This window comes from Rana temporaria, chromosome 3, assembly GCF_905171775.1.
Source record: "Rana temporaria chromosome 3, aRanTem1.1, whole genome shotgun sequence".
Classification (NCBI taxonomy): domain Eukaryota; kingdom Metazoa; phylum Chordata; class Amphibia; order Anura; family Ranidae; genus Rana; species Rana temporaria.
Genome location: NC_053491.1, coordinates 96,262,728 through 96,280,909, shown reverse-complemented (window position 1 = coordinate 96,280,909; position 18,182 = coordinate 96,262,728). Strand labels below are relative to the sequence as shown.

The 18,182-nt window shown below is 40.6% G+C and overlaps 1 protein-coding gene across 1 annotated transcript in view; it reads right to left on the bottom strand.

Moving 5' to 3' along the window:
* Positions 1-375: 375 nt before the first annotated feature.
* HCN4 (hyperpolarization activated cyclic nucleotide gated potassium channel 4) overlaps positions 376-18,182 on the bottom strand; it is a 181,716-nt gene continuing 163,909 nt past the window's right edge. The window contains exons 7-8 of the mRNA XM_040343025.1: positions 16,725-16,889; positions 376-4,250 (exon numbers count right to left, since the gene is read on the bottom strand). Coding sequence (XP_040198959.1) covers positions 3,166-4,250; positions 16,725-16,889 — 1,250 coding nt within the window. The 3' untranslated portion in view covers positions 376-3,165. The remainder of the gene's footprint in view (positions 4,251-16,724; positions 16,890-18,182) is intronic.

The window sequence follows — 18,182 nt, the reverse complement described above, 5'->3', positions numbered from 1 at the left end:
GCAGGGATGTTTTCTTTCACTGCAGGCACAATAGAATGTAAAAAGTATCCCCTCTTGCATGGTTGCCACCAGATTAGTGTCCCTTTCAGAAGATTTGATTCACCTCACTTCAGTTCCTGTGCCTCTAAAACGCTATAATGGTTGACTCTCTCCAGATGGGACACAGGCATCATTAAAACCTGACCTGTTTACTCTACTCATACGTTATTCAAACCTTACTTGGTTTGGAAGTGTTATTTTACCTGTGTATATAGCCTTACAGCCTTTACTCTGTTAGCAATAAACCTTATTTATGAAGTGGAATACTATATCCATGTATTCACATTATAAAATTAATCACTGTCCACACCTTTTTATTTAGGAAAATTTATTGAAATCCAGAAATTGTGTATAGATATATATTAAATATTTTTCTTTGATATTTTAATGTTTAATTATAAAAGAAACACAACTGAAGCCTCTTTAAAACAAAGAGGTTGTTGGCAAATACACAAAGTGATTGATTTTCCTTTAAGTATATATTTATTTTTCTTTGAAAATAGCTACCTGCTGTCTATAACTGTGTGTGGTATTAATCACTAACATAAATTGTTTATTTTTTAAAAGCCCAGATGCCTTTCAAATCTGCCAGAAGGGTGCAAAAAGAATCGCCAATGTTGTTTTTGTAATACATGGAACCAAGGGGTTCTCACTCATTATATTCCTACACAATGCTTCTTACTGGCTTTCCATGAAGATGAGTTTGTATGAAGTGCAATGGGGCATATAGGAGATGATTTGTTGCTGACCAGAAGACTGGTGATTGAAGACAATGAAATATGAGGCTCATCTAATGCCAGTGCAAAGTAATGAAGTTTCCCATAAATAATAGACTCTCCAATCGAATGTATATGCCCATTCATCAAATCATCTTCACATAACATCTAGTCAGCAATACATTCCTGACAAACTGAATAAATGTCTTCATAAAGGTTTTCAAGACAATTTCCAAAATATATTTTTTTTTAACTTAAAACATCTGCATAGTGAAGGATTGTATTAATAGCGGCTTTTACATTTGTGTCATAAGCAATTTTTTAAAAACTGATTTGAACCCACATGTCAGATGGCTTTTTTCATGTTCTTGCATTCCCATGGGGCAGGTATGTTGTGTACGGTAATATTGCAAGCAGATCTTTGTACGCTTGGACTGTATGAACAGCATGGGTGCTTTAGAAAGAAGCATATCGATCAATCATTTTCACTGATGGTTTTCTTTTAAGTCTAACAGAACTAGTGTCCTCAGTGCCAGTGCCACCCTCTTATCTGTCACTTGACAAGCAAGCAATGGAGTAGCTGTTTTTTAAAAAACGATTTGTGAATTGCTCTTTGCACCATGTAGATTGCACCAGAACCTGTGAGTAGAAAGAAAGTTAAAAGACCCCTGCACCTAGAGTAATACTCAGGCTGTCATCACAGACCACCTTCCGAAAGTGCTAGTTATATGGCTGTTTGTGGTTTCAATACTGTAAATCACTGACCTAGAGCACATATGAAGACCCAGTTAAAGTGAAGAACTCCTAATTGGTATACTAGATTTGGAAAAATAGTGGAGCCGCATTACAGCCTACAGTGAGCTATTATTTCTAGATGCAGAGGTCTGCAATGGCAGCTTCCTCAGCACTGGGTTTCTTTTAAATATATATGCTTGCTTGGGTGAAAAAAAAAGTGAATGGAGATATTTGCAGATACAATGGTGATTTTTGTGGGTGATCTAGGTAACACTGTCTCTCTGGATATGTAGGCTCCATGGCTTGCACAGCAGTCGGTAAAAACAATGGATTCCTGTTATCTTCCTACATCTCCTTTTATATTTATAGGTTCCTAATCCATAAAACTTGTTTTTGCAAATCCGTACAAGCACACCTCTGGCAGAGGAAAGGTGAGTGTAACAGAACCTTCCCATATTCCATAATAATGTAACAAAGTAATGGCTCCAGCATGGCAAGTCTATTCAGTCAGCTTGCTCCCTGAATGAGACGCTTCTGTTGGTGAAATATAGGGTTCCTGTGCACATAGGAATAAAGCATAATGCTAGCTGGATATCACACCGCTGATCTGAAATTCAGCAACAATAAGGCACTCTCCAATATGAGTGTCTGCATTGCACAACCCATGCCAAGGCAGTGCCTTATTGCAACAAGGAAAGCGCAGAATCTGGAATCGGCATGGGGTTGCAGTTATGGCATGCCCCATGTTACAGACGCCTCTTCATAACGGACAGTATGGGGCCCCCCAAGGGTCATACCTGTTCTGACTCCATTGGGGAAGTGAAGGCACAAGGACAATAAATGTTACATAATATTGCTTATGCAGGCAAGCCAGACAGTACTTGCCTTAATGTCCCTCTAGCTAACCACACGCAAACACACACCGGGTGCAATGAAAGGTGTATCCTAATATATCATGTGCTTTCAAACTCATGTGACAACTACCAGAGCAATAATTAACCCCATAAAGAATTTTAAAAATAAATTGCCTTTGACCCCCTGGCAACAGTGGTGGGTCATTATTTTCTGCATCTGAGGAGCTCTTTGTGCATCTGTCTTCAGCACATAATTAACACTTGAACGCAGAACATTGGTGACAAAATGGAGTACAGACAAAGCAGGTGCCTTATTGCAAGGGGACAGGTTGGCCCTGGCCTGTTAGAGGACACTTGGCTTCTATGTGTCGGGGGTTTTAATATCAGCCAATACAACTGTTATCCTTAATCATTGCTAAAAGATCTGCAAAAGCATGTGCTGTATTTTTTTAACTAGCAATTGTCTGTTTGGAAATGAATAACTGGTAACTAGATACTGATACCAGTTGGCAAAAGCGCCTCATAAGAAATCTTGAGGATAAAGATGTATAGCTCCTTTTGTCTACAGTTGCTCTAACAGAATGCAAAAGGAGAACAATTGTATATGTTTCTCTACAAAGGGCATATACTGACCTATTCATATTTAACTGTGCATTGCAATCTTCCTACATTAGCTGGGAGGTGGTGTCTATTTGACCCATGTTCTATCATTTATTTTTCACTGCATTAATTACCTTTTTTATTTTTTAACAATCTTGGAAAATAATGTGTACCTAATAATTGGTGTATGTCATTCTGCAGATCTCTAGCAATGAAGAAGGTCATAGGTTACTAGTTAATTTAGAGTGGAAAGGCAGTTCCTCTCCAGTAGCACCACTTGCTTTGAACACAAATTCTGAAGACCCCCCTTGTGGCAAAGTGGCGTGGCCTGTTAGATCTGAGCTTCCTCCTCTGGGAAATAAGGTAAAGTCAGGAGTAAACTGTAGCGGAAAATGGGGTGAGTCTGGTGCTGGCTGAGGCAGGGAGGGTTGGGACACAGAAATTGGTCGACCATCTTGCCTGAGTCGGCTTAGTGGTAGAGATATACAACTGCTGGGGTGAGAGGAAATGGGAGCGGTTTGAGGAAGGAGAAGCGACCGTGAAGAACCACACACCTGAGCGGTTCGAACTGGGCCTGGGCTGAGTGTTGTAGGTGAACTAGCAGCAGAGTCCAATCTCTGTAATGGAGGTGGTAATACCCATAGTGGCTCTGAAGCTCCAGGTAAGGAGGGACCTGGCGAATTGGCTCTTGGGCCTTGACATTGTCTAGAAGAGACAGCTGGGAGCTGCTGATCAGATTCTGATAGTCTTGTTTGACTGGATGAAGAACCTGCTCCTGAAGACCACCGTGAGGTGTCAAAAGCAGCTGGAGTTGAGGAGGTGGGGTGCCGGAGCTGTGTAAAACCCCTTTCAAAACGGGGCACAGTAGAAGGTGGTCTTGGACTTACACAGGCTGCAGCTGAGTAGCCTGCCAACTGATGTACATGAAAAGAAGATTGCTGGTTTAGTGATCCCTCTGCTGTTAAACGTGAAGAAAAAGGCTGTCTCTGCAGCTGTTGGAATCCACGTGCTGATACACCCAATGCAGAGGTTGAGGGTCGGAAAATATTGGCTGGCAGACGCTGGTGAGCTAAAGGTATAGCAACTGATGTGGTGGCCGCTGCAGCCTGCAAAGGGGCCTGGACTAGTGGCGTCCATATTACAGGAGTTGGTGCAGAGTCTCCCTCAGGCTGGAAGCAGTGTGGTCCTTGTGCCATTTCACGGTCGTGCTGAACAATCTGCTGAATGATTTCATTCTCCTGGTAATTCAGCACCCCGGAGCGAAGGTCATGCTGGACTTTATGCAGGAGGATAGAGTTCTTTTTGCCTGAAAAAGAAATAAATAAATATATTTTCAGTTGCCTATATGCAATAAGTAGAACATAAATTACAGGCATAACTCCCAACTGTCCCTGATTTAGAACAAAGTCCCTTTGCCCCCTTTTTCCTCCTCATTTGTCTCTCAATTTGGTCTGATCTCTATGGTTGCATTTAAAATGCACTATTTATCTTTCAAAAAATAATGCTTTCTAAATTGCTGCATTGGTAAATTTCAAGAGCCAGTATGAAGAAATAGTAGTGTTTTTTTATTTTTTATTTAACTGGCTGATCACCTGACATTTCGACCCATGTGTACCAGGCTTTATTCTGCTTTTAAGGAGGCGTGGCAGGGGGTGTTGTCCTATGCCAGGGATATGCAATTAGCGGACCTCCAGCTGTTGCAAAACTACAAGTCCCATCATGCCTCTGACTCTGGTTTCATGCTTGTGGCTGTCAGAGTCTTGCTATGCCTCATGGGAATTGTAGTTCTGCAACAGCTGGAGGTCCGCTAATTGCATATCCCCGTCCTATGCCTACATACTTTTTCTAATGAGTATCCATCAGTTTTTTTTATCACAAAAAGATGGGCGGTATGATTACAGGTATCGGTTTGAGGCTTTTCTGAAAATGTCATACTTTTACTCATTTGATTATTTTCTGACTTACAAAGCAAAATGTTTCCCTAAAATACACACTGCTAACTTGATAAACATTTTTGAAAATGCAAGCAGTTTATGTAAATATTCCATATCATGACAGTGTTTTTATTTTTATTTTTTTTTAGTTTATTTTAGATTAGCCACTAGTATTCACTCTACATTCCTTAAAAAGAAACTGACCTTTTTGAAGCTTTGCCCAGAATAGGCAAGCAAAGCGCTATGGCCTAATCCCCTGCTGTATTGATGGGGATTGCCTTGTTCTATATTGGCTGTATGGAGGCAGCCACTTTGGTAAAGGTGGACTGTTTTTTTTTTTTTTTTTTGCAAGCATGTTTAGGCACTTCAAGCACTTGGACATTCGCTCATTTCATTAGGCAGAATATAAATGTATTCTTGCGATTGGAATGAACACCCAAGCGCTAAATGCGCCTAGTGCTAAACCGGTTTTAGACATGTTTGCATGTTGCGTTTTTTTTTGCAGCAAAATGCTTCTGTCCTGATGGTGCTGGCCCTGGGTATTTTTTTGCCTGTAAATGCCTTTGTGTGCCTGGATACATAGGCTAACATAGAGGGGTGTTTAGAGGCAGAAAATAAAAATGTAAAATGACTCTAAAAGCAGTGTTTTTAATGTTTTTGTGCATATGATTAACATATCTTGAGACTAGCAGTCGGGCAGCAGTTTTCAGATATTGAGCTATGAGGCTACAGAACAGGGGTGTCTAGGCACCCTCACATACCAGGAAGTAAACTGTTATTTTTTTATGGGCAATTCCTGGAAAATGGTACATTTTCTAGGACATTGCTAAGGTACAATTAACTTTTTTGTTTCTATAACAAAATACATTTTTGATCTTATTTCGACTTAAAATAATAAAAGACAGAAATATTTATCAGCAGTTTAATCAGAAGCAAATTTAGGTAGGCCTTTACAAATAACACAGAATGTACTAGACCAGGGGTCTTCAAACTACGGCCCTACAGGTGTTTAGGAACTACAATTCCCATCATGCCTAGTTAGGTCTGTGAATGTCAGTTTTATAATGCCTCATGGGATGTGTAGTTCCACAACAGCTGGAGGGCCGTAGTTTGAGGATCCCTGTACTAGACAAATGAATGTAACGTACGTTTTGGGCGTTTATGCATACTATACAAGACTGGAAAGTATTCTGGTCTTGCCATTAATTAGAAAAAAATCTGCTCTGTTGCAGATTTTGCACTTAACCCCCAATTAGCATAATTTTGTCCTGTCCCGATTGGTGACAATAATCCCCAGATATTTAAATGCAGAGACTTAACAGATTACTGCAAGTTAAATATTTTACCTCTTCTCTATAGATTTTGGTGACGTATGGTCCAAACTGGGTTTCAATGGCCGGCAGAAAAACTCTGATTTAGACCCCTTTCATACTGAGGAGTTTTTCAGGCGGTACAGCGCTAAAAATAGCGCTGCTATACTGCTTGAAAAACTCCTGCACTGCATACTCAATGTGAAAGCCCGAGGGCTTTCACACTGAGGCGATGCGCTGGCGGGAGAGAAAAAAAATCTCCTGCCAGCAGCATCTTTGGAGCGTTGAGAGGAGCGGCATGTATACAGCTCCTTCCTATTTAAAACAATGGGAAACCGCCCGCAATGCGCCTCTTTGCGGCTGCTAGCGGGGGTTAATACCGCAGCGCTAGCAGCCGAATCCCGTGGCAAATCTGACGGTATAGCGGTGCTATACCGCCACCGCGGCTCCCGCCCCAGTGTGAAAGAGGCCTAAGGCCCCTTCCACACTTGTACAACTTTTTTTTTTTTTCTTTTACAGGTGACCTCTTGGCTTAAAGTGACTATGAGGTGGCATAAATTACAGGATCAGGAATGAGGTCGGGTGAAGGTAAAATCTGTGGACACCTAGCAACATAGGAACAAATATAGGAGCTGCATGGCTTACACTTGTTCTCTTCGCTGATAGTTCAGCATGGAAATCTACGAAATCTGAGCTTGTGGTACATATTTGTCTTCGTAAAGGTTGCCATTAATTGCTGGGAATTAGAAATATACTTGGCTGAAAAAATTCCCCTACCGCTCTTTGCCATGATTTCTGAAATTATACAGAAGCAGATTATACCCTAATTTGCTGCCTCCGATGTTGAAAATGACTTAAATGTGCTGCTGGTGAATTAAATAAAAAAAATTAAGATTATTCCTCTGATTCTGGCAAGTTACTGTTATGAACAAGACTCAACGTTGATATATCCCTACTTTCCACTAGGGGGCAGTGACGACAAGAGCAATTCACAACTATAATTAATTACAGTAAAACCTTGGATTATGAGCATAATTTGTTCCAGAAACATGCTTGTATAATCCAAAGCACTTGTATATCAAAGCAAATTTCCCCATAGGAAATAATGGAAACTCAAATGATTCGTTCCACAATCATTTATTGATAGGTCCTTCAGTTTATAGTTTTAGCAATATGTTGCTAAATGTAACCATATTGCTACTCTTGAAGGCGCCTCTGTTCTCTTTTATACCCTGTTGCTATACAGGTCAGGGGACATAGTCCATCGCTATGGAACCCAGTCCCTGAGGATTCGTATGGAGGTATGCCCACCATGACAGATGAAGCCTGGACTTTATAGACATACTCAGGCTTCCAGCGAACAACCCCTTTCCTCCTCCCAGGTCAGATCTGTTGTCTCAAGGCCCTCTATTCCATTCTGCTTCTAAATCTCTTGCTTTAATGGCATGGCTGTTAAAACCCAGGTCTTATATGACAGGGGGGTTTTAGAGTATGTGATTCTTACCATTTTAAAAGCAAGAAAAGCTTCTTTCAGGATGATCTTTAATTGCACCTTGCATTCTGGCCTTCCTTCAAGCAGGCCTTGACTAGAACTTACACTCTCTAAAAGCCAGTGGCGGCACCTCCATATGGGGCTCCGCCCCCCTAATCCATGTGCAGGGCTCCTAATCTATATGCAGGGTGCTGGATGCATGGATTCCAATGGAGTTTTTTTTTCCTAAGCAAATGATTAGAGCTGGAGGCTCTAATTGTCTTCTAAAATGGTGGGCTCGGGGCGCAACTGCTAAAAGGTCCTTTGCCATTCTTTTTCACAGGCATCTGGCTTCACTATTCCTTGTAATAACTTTTCTTTAAGGTACATCTCATATTAAAGCCGCCTGTGCTTCCTTGCAAACCCTGCACTGCAAAAAACATCCTTTGAACCTACCAGTGATAGCCCCCTTAAAAGGATTTCTCATGCAAAGTAGCCTTTTTTAATCGCAATTTAACCTGCAAGATATGTTTCTGAACTGGTGGCTCTCTCCTGTAACAAAGCCTTTCTCATACTTCACAATGACAAGGCTGTCTTACGCCCAAAGCCATTCTTTCTCCCAAAGGTGGTTTCAGCATTCCACCGCACTGAGTACATAGTCCTGCCATCCTTATTCCCTGCTCCTATGCATCCAAAATAAATCTCTCTACATTGCCTGAAGGTAGACAGCCATTAGAGTATACCTCAAAGATAGTACTCCATTCAGAACAGAAAGAATCTGATTGTCCTGTCATCACATATCCCATCCTGTATTGCAGGATAGATAAGAAATCTGTCTGAAAGAGACCCCCCCCCCCCTCACTTTTACGTGCCCATTCCACTAGATTGGTTGGAGTTTCCTGGGCATTTCTGCACCAAGACTCTGTAGCACTGATTGTCTGTTCATACTGTAGCACCCTCTAGTGTGTACTATAATTAATTGAGTGTAGGCAAAGCATACTCTGACTCGTTTAAGCTTGCAAATCTTAATTGGGTCAGGGTTTATTAAAGTTCAGGGCTGGAAAACTCATCCTGGTGCTTCCCCCTGGTCTAGAAGGTTGTAGAATCTTCTAGAATTAGAGGGTGAGGGTTAGGAGGAGCTGCCTTGAATATTTATATTTCTGGAGCCTTGGCCAATCCTTCGGCAGGGGGCTGAGACCACTCTATTAATTGACACGGGGCATGCCAGTAGGGGCAGTCGGGTGTAAGATGGAGATACAGTGTTGAGGATGCTGTCGGTGGCCCTCAGGGTTGCCCCCTAGTCTGGGCTTGGGTGCTAGAAAAATCCTGCTTAAACACACAGGAGGAGATTTCCTGGAGGCACGAGTGAGTAGTCACTGTGGGGACTAACAAAGGCTACAAGTAAAAAAAATAATAATAAATATATATATATATAGTTCAATCTTGTGGATGGAAATCAACAATAAAAAGCCAATGTAGTAAAAAAATAAATATAGATGTAAAAGCACAGTCCCATGGTAGGATAAGCAATATAAATTTACAGGTGAAAACGTAATAGTTCAGTGCAAAGATGTGCACAAAAATTTAGTGGTGACTTTAAAAATGAAGAGGTGATCTAGTACAGTGCTCCGGAATCATCCATCGCACCCCTGTGAAATGGAAACACGCCAGAAAAGCTGGTTACCGTTACAGCAGCAAATACACACTCAGTGTAGATCCACCATCTGTTGTAGGAAAGACTGTTCAGCAACTCACACCATCTAGATGTAGCTGTAGTAAATAAAGCTCACCAGGAGCCATATGAAGTCTCCATACTGTAGAATTTATTGAAATTGTATGTTAAAAGCCAAAATAAAATGAGTCTTAAAAATATGACAATGGGTGCCACTGCCGACCCAGTATCAAACAGTGGCCTGGCATTAGCACTAGGGGATTAGTCACTAGTACTGACGTCAGCCCACTGTCTGATACCGGGTCGGCAGTGGCACCCATTGTCATATGTTTTTATGATTCATTTTATTTTGGCTTTTAACATACAATTCCAATAAATACTACAGTACGGAGAATTCATCTGGTTACCTGGTGAGCTTTTACTACAGCTACATCTGGATGGTGCAAGTTGCTGAACAGCCTTCCCCACAACAGATGGTGGATCTACACAAAGTGAGTGTTTTCTGCTGTAACGGTAGCCAGCTTTTCTGGTGAGTTTCCATTTCACAGGGGTGCCTAGCATGGTCAGTTTGAAATAGGAAAGCAGGAAAACCAGGTATTTTAAACTAAGGAAGCAATACAAAGAGGACAAGGTACCTTTTAACACAAGTACATGGTACAATACGGACATAGTTACATAGTCAGGTTGAAAAAAAGACACAAGTCCATCCAGTTCAACCATAAAAATAAAATAAAAAATACCATACAATCCCACATACCCAATCCTATACCCACAGTTGATCCAGAGGAAGGCGAATACTCCACATGTATTCTTTACATTCTTTAGAATGAAAGCAATTTTGATTTATCTGTAAATTCTATATATATTGTAGTACAGGACAGGGGACAGGCCATCCTCCCTTATTACTTTGTTTACTCTCCATCGCTTGCTAACAAAACTGAGGAGTCACCGAGTGGAGTAGGATTATAGGAGAGGTTTCAAGGAGGGAGTGTCCTCTAAAGCTTTACCAATGTCCAATCACCTGAAGCTACATGCCAATAACCTATGGGTTTTGTGTCCTGCACTCCCAAGATATGGAATTTTCAGCTAAGTCAATGTTCCTTTTTTTCTAGTTTAGGGTTTCCTATCAATGATCTCAGGGGATGCTGTAAAGGCTTGTTTTCTTAGCAATCACTGTTACATTTCTATATCTGGTGCTAAACAACCCAAGAACAAATGAAGCTTAGCAAAAACCGATATATACACTAGTAGATGATGGCAAAATGTGCAACAAAGAAGTTCTGTAAATGTGCACCAATCTTAAGCCTAAGATTTTGATAAATTAGCAGGGTGGCACAGTAGGAGGTACAGTGCAATCTGGAACTTATTCACAGCACTTCACTCTTTCTACATTTTGTTGTGTTACAGCCCAATCCAAAATGGATTCAATGCATTATTTTCCTTAACATTCTATAAACAATACCCCCTAAATGACAACATGAAATAATTTTTTTTTTTTTTTACATCTTTGCAAATTTATTAATAAAAAAAAAAAAAAAATCACATGTACATAAATATTCACAGTCTTTGCCATAACACTCAAAACTGAGTTCAGGTGCATCCTGTTTCCACTGATCATCCTTGAGATTTTTCTACAACTTGATTGGAGTCCACCTGTGGTAAATTCAGTTGATTGGACATGATTTGGAAAGGCACACACCTATCTATATAAGATCTTAACAGTGCATGTCAGAGCACAAGCCATGAAGTCCAAGGAATTGTCTGTAGACCTCCGAGACAGAATTGTATCGAAGCACAGATCTGGGGGAAGGGTAAAGAAAAATTTCTGCAATATTGAAGGTCCCAATGAGCAGAGGGGCCTCCATCGTCTATAAATGGAATACGTTTGGAACCACCAGGACTCTTCCTAGAGCGAGGCTCCCGGACAAACTAAGTGATCGGGAGAGAAGTGTCTTAGTCAGGGAGGTGACCAAGGACCAGATAGTCACTCTGACAGAGCTCCAGCATTTCTCTGTAGAGACAGGAGAACCTTCCAGAAGAACAATCATCTCTACAGCACTCCACCAATCAGGCCTGTACAGTAGAGTGGCCAGACGGACGCCACTCCTCAGTAAAAGACACATGACAGCCCGTCTGGAGTTTGCCAAAAGGCACCCAAAGGACTTGCACCATGAGGAACAAAATTCTCTGGTCCGGTGAAACAAAGATTGAACTCTTTGGCCTGAATGGCAAGCATCATGTCTGGAGGAAACGAGGCACCGCTCATTACCTGGCCAATTCCATCACTACAGCGAAGCAAGGCAGTGGCAGCATAATGCTGTGGGGATGTTTTTCAGCGGTAGGAACTGGGAGACTAGTGAGAATCGAGGGAAAGATGAATACAGCAATGTACAGAGACATTCTTTTTTGTTTCAATATTTTTTATTAGTATATAAAGGGTCATATACATACATATCAAGCGTGTAAGTTTCGACAAAAATCATATAGTTGTATATAACTTCTAAATACGATTCTTATAAAATCAATTCTTGATGAAACTCCTGCTCCAAAAAACTTAAGTGGCCCAGCCAAAGCCCAGACTTGAACCCGACTGAACATCTCAGGAGAGATCTTAAAAGAGCTTTGCACCGACATTCCCCATCCAACCCGATGGAGCTTGAGAGGTCCTGCAAAGAAGAATGGGAGAAACTGCCCAAAAATAGATGTGCCTTGTAGCATCATACTCAAAGACTGGATGCTGTAATTGGTTCCAAAGGTGCTTCGACAAAGTATTGAGCAAAGGCTGTGAATACTTATGTAGATGTGATTTTTTTTTAATGTTTTTTATTTTTATTTTTTTTATAAATTTGCAAAGATTTTAAACAAACTTCTTTCACGTTGTCTTAATGGGGTATTGTTTGTCGAATGTTGAAAAAGTGAAGCACTGTGAATACTTTCTGGATGCACTGTAATGGTAGGTTAATTAGCTTCTGCCTAAAATTGGCCCTAGTATATGAATGTGAGTTAGGGACCTTAGATTGTAAGCTCCTTGAGGGTAGGGACCGATGTGAATGTACATATATGTAAAGCGCTGCGTAAATTGACAGCACTATATAAGTACCTTAATAATAATATAAAAAATAATCAGTGGCAGTGCGGCCATTAAGAGCGGACGGCGTCGCCCCCTCTGTCACACCACCCCCTATATGTAAAATGAATAGATTCATGCAAAGCATTAATCTATCCATGACCGCTGTAGCCACCCCCTATTCAGGAATCTGGCCCCTTTTTGGACTCCGGGCACCTGAAATACAAAAGCAGGGTTTTTGTTTTAGCCTCTAGTAGGCTTCAAAAAAGGTGGACTTGGAGCGCAGAGCATTGTGCTCAGAGCCCACCCAAGTGTGTTAGAAAAGCAAATTAATATTTGCTTTTCTAAAACTGAACCGCCTCTCCGCCAATCAGGAAGCGTGGGTCTAATATCCGTTATACCAGGCATCTCTATTGGACGCCTAGCAGAATAGAAAAAATTATGCACGGAAACCATGGAGAATGCAAGAGCCATCGCCTGACCTGCTGCCCGTCCCACAACTCGCCGCCGTCACCCGCTGCCTGACCCGCCACTAGGATGGGGTAAGTGCCAGTCAGACTGCGAGCGGCCTTGGGGGGGGTGACAGTTGCTGCATATTATGGGCACAGCAATTGAATTGCACAGCGAGGCTGCAATTGATGGGGTTTTTTCTGTATTTTTAAGAATCTTTTAGTTTGATTGTGCCCATCCAAAAGTTTTAAGCACCAGCCACCACTGGCTGTAATTACTGCCAAATGCAAATTATAATATTACACCGACTTCTCCAAGTGTTGCCCTTCACTTAGAGAGCATCTACCTTGAGTCTTCTACTAAGAGCCCCCAGTGTCCTTTTGCAGTAATTGTTTCCATAATTCAAGGTATGGCAAACATAACTCCATATTTGCTCAGCTTTGGCTTTAGATTTTTTGTATCTAGTACATACTGTATATTCTCACACACCTAAAAGAACCATTAATTATTTTTCCGCGTACTGACGATCGGACATTCCGACAACAAAACCGTGGATTTTTTTCAGGCGGATGTTGGCTCAAACTTGTCTTGCATACACATGGTCACACAAATGTTGTCGGAAATTGCGAACATCAAGAACGCGGTCAAGTACAACACGTACGACGAGCCGAGAAAAATGAATTTCAATAGCCAGTGTGGCTCTTCTGCTTGATTCCGAGCATGCATGTAATTTTTTGCCTCGGAAATTGTGTACACACGCTTGGAATTTCCGACAACAAGTTTTGAGAACAAGCTCTCAAATTTTTGTTGTCGGAAATTCTGACAGCATGTGTCTGGTGGAGCCTACACACGGTCGGATTTTCTAACAAGTTAACAGCGAACATTTGTTGTCGGAAATTCGACCGTGTGTGCGCAGCATAACAGTTCTTCAGAATTTTAGCAGTTCATTTAACAAATATAAAAAAGCGGATTAGGCGTCTGTTTTCTTTTACTTAAAGCAAAACTTCACCCTTAAAGTGGTTACGTTTTTTTTAATCTTAATGCATTCTATGCATTAAGATAAACGTTCTGTATGTATGCCACCTTATACTTACCTGAGCCCCATCTAGATCCAGCGATGTTGCAGCAGTGTCTCTGCCCCGGAATCCCCTCCTCATTAGCCGAGACAGCAGCGTGGCGCTATTGGCTCCAGCTTCTGTCAATCAATCAGTCGGCCAATGAGGAGAGAAAGGGGGCGGTCTGAATGGACACAGAGCTGTGGCTTGTCATGGGTGCACCATAGCAAGCTGTTTGCTGTGGGGGCATGCAACAGGAGAAGAGGAGGATCTGGGCTGCGCTGTGCAAGTATAACATGTTTGTTATTTTTAAACTAAAAAAAAATTAACTTTAGTATCACTTTAAGGGTAAGTGCCTTTTTATTGCCCTTCTCCCCCTCCTCTGATTTTGACAGGTACTGCTCCCACTTCTGGTAATTGGCCGTGGTGATCCAACAAAAGTTCTCCTCCCCCACCCACAACCTTCTGGAACACTTCACAGGTTCCAGAAGGCTGCGGGACCATTCATAAGGCCAAGCACGGCTTGCACATGTGCAGTGGGCATCCGGTAGTGAAGTCTCAAGGAATAACAGCCGGCTGGCCATAGTAAACATGCTGGTGCCGGGGGTACGTACATCGGTGAAGAACCGGTTCTGGTGAGGATGGCGCTGGACAGGCGAGTGTCCTTTCATTAAAATTTAGCAGCTACAGTATTTACCCTTCTACCCGATCCTACGCAACCTATAGTTTTTTTATTTCCCCCAAATAACGTTTCTAAGACCCACTTATGTTTACCCAAATGTTTCACTGGTTTCAGTAAAGGTGTAAAGTTAACTGGTCTCCCTCGCATCCACTACATCACAGCTGCACTGAAATCAGGGCAGGGTCATTGGGCCAAGAAAATAAGCAGCATCCATATCCTCAAAATGGAACATGGGTACTGCCACAAGCACCCTTCCACTCTGCAGTACTGAAGACTAGAGCACTGGAAGCAAAGTATAGTTGGGCCTTTAGAAACATTTTTATCACTGTATGTGTTGTATGCTGACCTGTGTTATCAATGTTCTATTTATGGCACAAATATTTGAATATTAAAAAAAATCTTTAATTGATATCATATGCTACAACTCCCATTACAGGAACTTAAAGTGGAGGTTTACCCTAAAAACAAGTATTTACCATTCAATCCAGCATACTGCCGACATGTACAGTATGCTGTGTTTTTTTTTCGGTTTACATACCGTAGTATAGGTATTTCTTCCCCCGGCTTCCGGGTAGTGAATCCCGCGGGACTGGGCGTTCCTATTCAAGACTAAGTGATTGACGTATGGCAAAAGCTTGCCCCCCGGCGCAAAAGGCGCGTCACCAGTTTCCGAAAAAAGCCGAACGCCGGTGCGCAGGCGCCGTATAGCGCCGACTCGCAGTTCGGCTTCTTTCGGAAACTGGTGACGCGCATTGTGCGCTGGGGGGCAAGCTTTTGTCATACGTCAATCCCTTAGTCTCGAATAGGAACGCCCAGTCGCGCGGGATTCACTACCCGGAAGCTGGGGGAAGAAATACCTATACTACGGTATGTAAACGGGGAAAAAAAAAAAACAGCATACTGTACATGTCAGCAGTATGCTGGATTGAATGGTATACACTTGTTTTTAGGGTGAACCTCCACTTTAAGACTGTCTAAGAGTTAAAGAGAATTAAGAGAGGGAAGACATGAAGGGCCAGAAATATTCTTACTCAATTTTTATTGCTATACTACAAGCTCCATGCAACAATTCAATCTAGGTGTATCTAGTCCCTTATGTCTTATACAATATTGTAGGTTTGTGGATAAATCTATTTTAGGCTGTTAACCAGGCTAAAAAAAGGAAAGAAAGAACGATGATGCAGAGAAGTGATCTTAGTGCTGACCTTTCATGTAGTATTGAGATAACAGAGAGGCTCTGGGAGCCAGATTAGTTATAGCATAGACTTATTGGCTTGTGTCCAGCTTCTTTATTCTGCACAAGTATTGAGCTTATCTGTCCAAAGCTTCTAATGGGGGCTTTTGTAATGTAAATTACTAGGATAACCAAATTTTTGTATTGGACAGAGTGAGTGATAGTCCTCAGAACAATCTGACTTCAAGCCAGTTATAAGTAGATGTGAATCTGTGTCATAGACAAAGTGATTTACAGTGAGATAAGTCATGATAATATTCAAGGACACAGGTGTGATCATAAAAGAAATACTGATTATAATAATAAAAAATATAAAAAAAAAATGTTTGTACATATAACACAACAATTCTCTTGACAACTCCAAACCAACCACCACATTTACAGTTTTGCTGGTAGATGACATTGAATCAGTTGGTGTCTTTTTTTTCTACCTGAGATATCCCCACCAGAATTCACCACCCCATCAGTTTTATTAGCGGCTGAGGTCATCACTCTTCCCTACTGTATTTTACACAATGTATGACAAAATCATTATGATTTTGGAGAAGCGAAGAAATAAAGTACTATAGGCAAATCTCATTACTGGAGTTTTAAAAGAAAAATAACAAGCTAATCATTTTTCCTACCAGAGCACATGGAAAACTTATAAGGGGGCAGAAAGATGATCCAAATGGGCTGGGGTACACTATTATTATTGGGCAAATAAAACAGTATAGGTTAAGGGATCTTTAAAATGATATGTTTCTCATGTCATACAAAAATGTTAGATATTCCCCCCCTGAAGTATGTTTGTCCTTTTGAAAAGCACATAAGGGGAGATGACCATGTAAAGCAACGGGATATATGACTGAATTTTTCTAGACAAAAAAAGGTATATGTCAACATAGAAAATAATAAGTTCTTACCAATTCGGTCTAAGCGGTCTAGTGCTACACTCTCAAATGCCCGTCTCATCATTGGGTACTCCTCCAGAACCTCATTGAAATTATCCACACTAAGAGAGTACAGTCGACAATAAGTGTCTGCTCGGACACTTGCAGTTCTTCGTCCTCGTGTCAGCAAACAAATCTCTGGTAGGGGTAGAAAGAAGATATTATCAATTGGGAATAACTCCTGCTTTATATATTATTGAAAGCAAAAACTACTGTAGGATGATCCCCAGACAGGTCTTGCAGTTTTGTCCTAGGTTTTATTCCCTATAAGATACACAACTCCTGTGCATGTTCTGATGTCACACACTAGAAGAATATCAAAAGTACCAACGTTCCAGTAATGTGATGCAGAACCAAGCGATGTCTCCCTACTATCCATTAGACATGTGCACTACTGAAAAATGTGTTTGTTTTTGTTTCTATAATTTTTTTGGTTTTTCGAGTTATTCGTTATGATCGAAAGTCGTTATTTCAAATAAATTCGCAAACTTCCCTAATTCAAATTTGTTACGTTCTATTCATTTAGATGCGGTATTCGGAAATCCTAATATTCGAAAATTCAGAATTTGAAATATTCAAAAATCCAAAATAATAGCTAACTGATATTAACTATTAAATTATAGGTATTGAATTTCCTTTTAAATTTATGAATGTAACTAATGCGAATTTATCCGAAGTTACAAATTATCCAAAATAATGAATGCTGTATTTTAAATGAATAGAACTTAATGAATTAATAATAATAATATTAATATGTTTTTTTTAATTATTATTTATTTGTTACGTTCCATTTGTTTAGATATGGCATTTGTTATTTTGGATAATTCATAATTTCAGATCAATTCGTATTCATTACATTTTAGCCAACAGACAAATTTGAAAGAAGATTTCAATACCTATAATTTAATTAGTTGGTTCTGATTTTCAAATTTTCTGATTTTCGTTCTTTGAATTTTCGGATTTTTGAATTCCGATTTTACGAATTCACAAATTTTCTAAAAAAAAATTTAAACGGGTTTTCGTTAATTTGAAAATTTCCGAATTAACGAATTTGACGGAAAACAAATTCGGAACTAAATGAATTGCATCTACTATGGATGTCAAGTGGATATTTGGCTGTCTATGCTCACCTTTTAATTATATTCATACTCTTTTTGGATGAAGAATTGCATAGCTTAACTGCTTCTCCCCAGCTGAAGGAATGATGGGAAATAACACAAAGCTGTGGCCCAAACACTATGATTGCAACATGTAAGCTGGTTTGCCACATTGCCCTGCCCACTGATTGCGATTTATTCAGTTTTGTACACAAACTTAGAGATGTTCGTTTTTTTGGTCACTTGGCAGAGGTCAGAACTGCCTGCCAAGTGCCCCTTTACAGCCAGTATGAAAAACCCTAATCGTAAAAGATAAAAATTTGTGATTGCACTG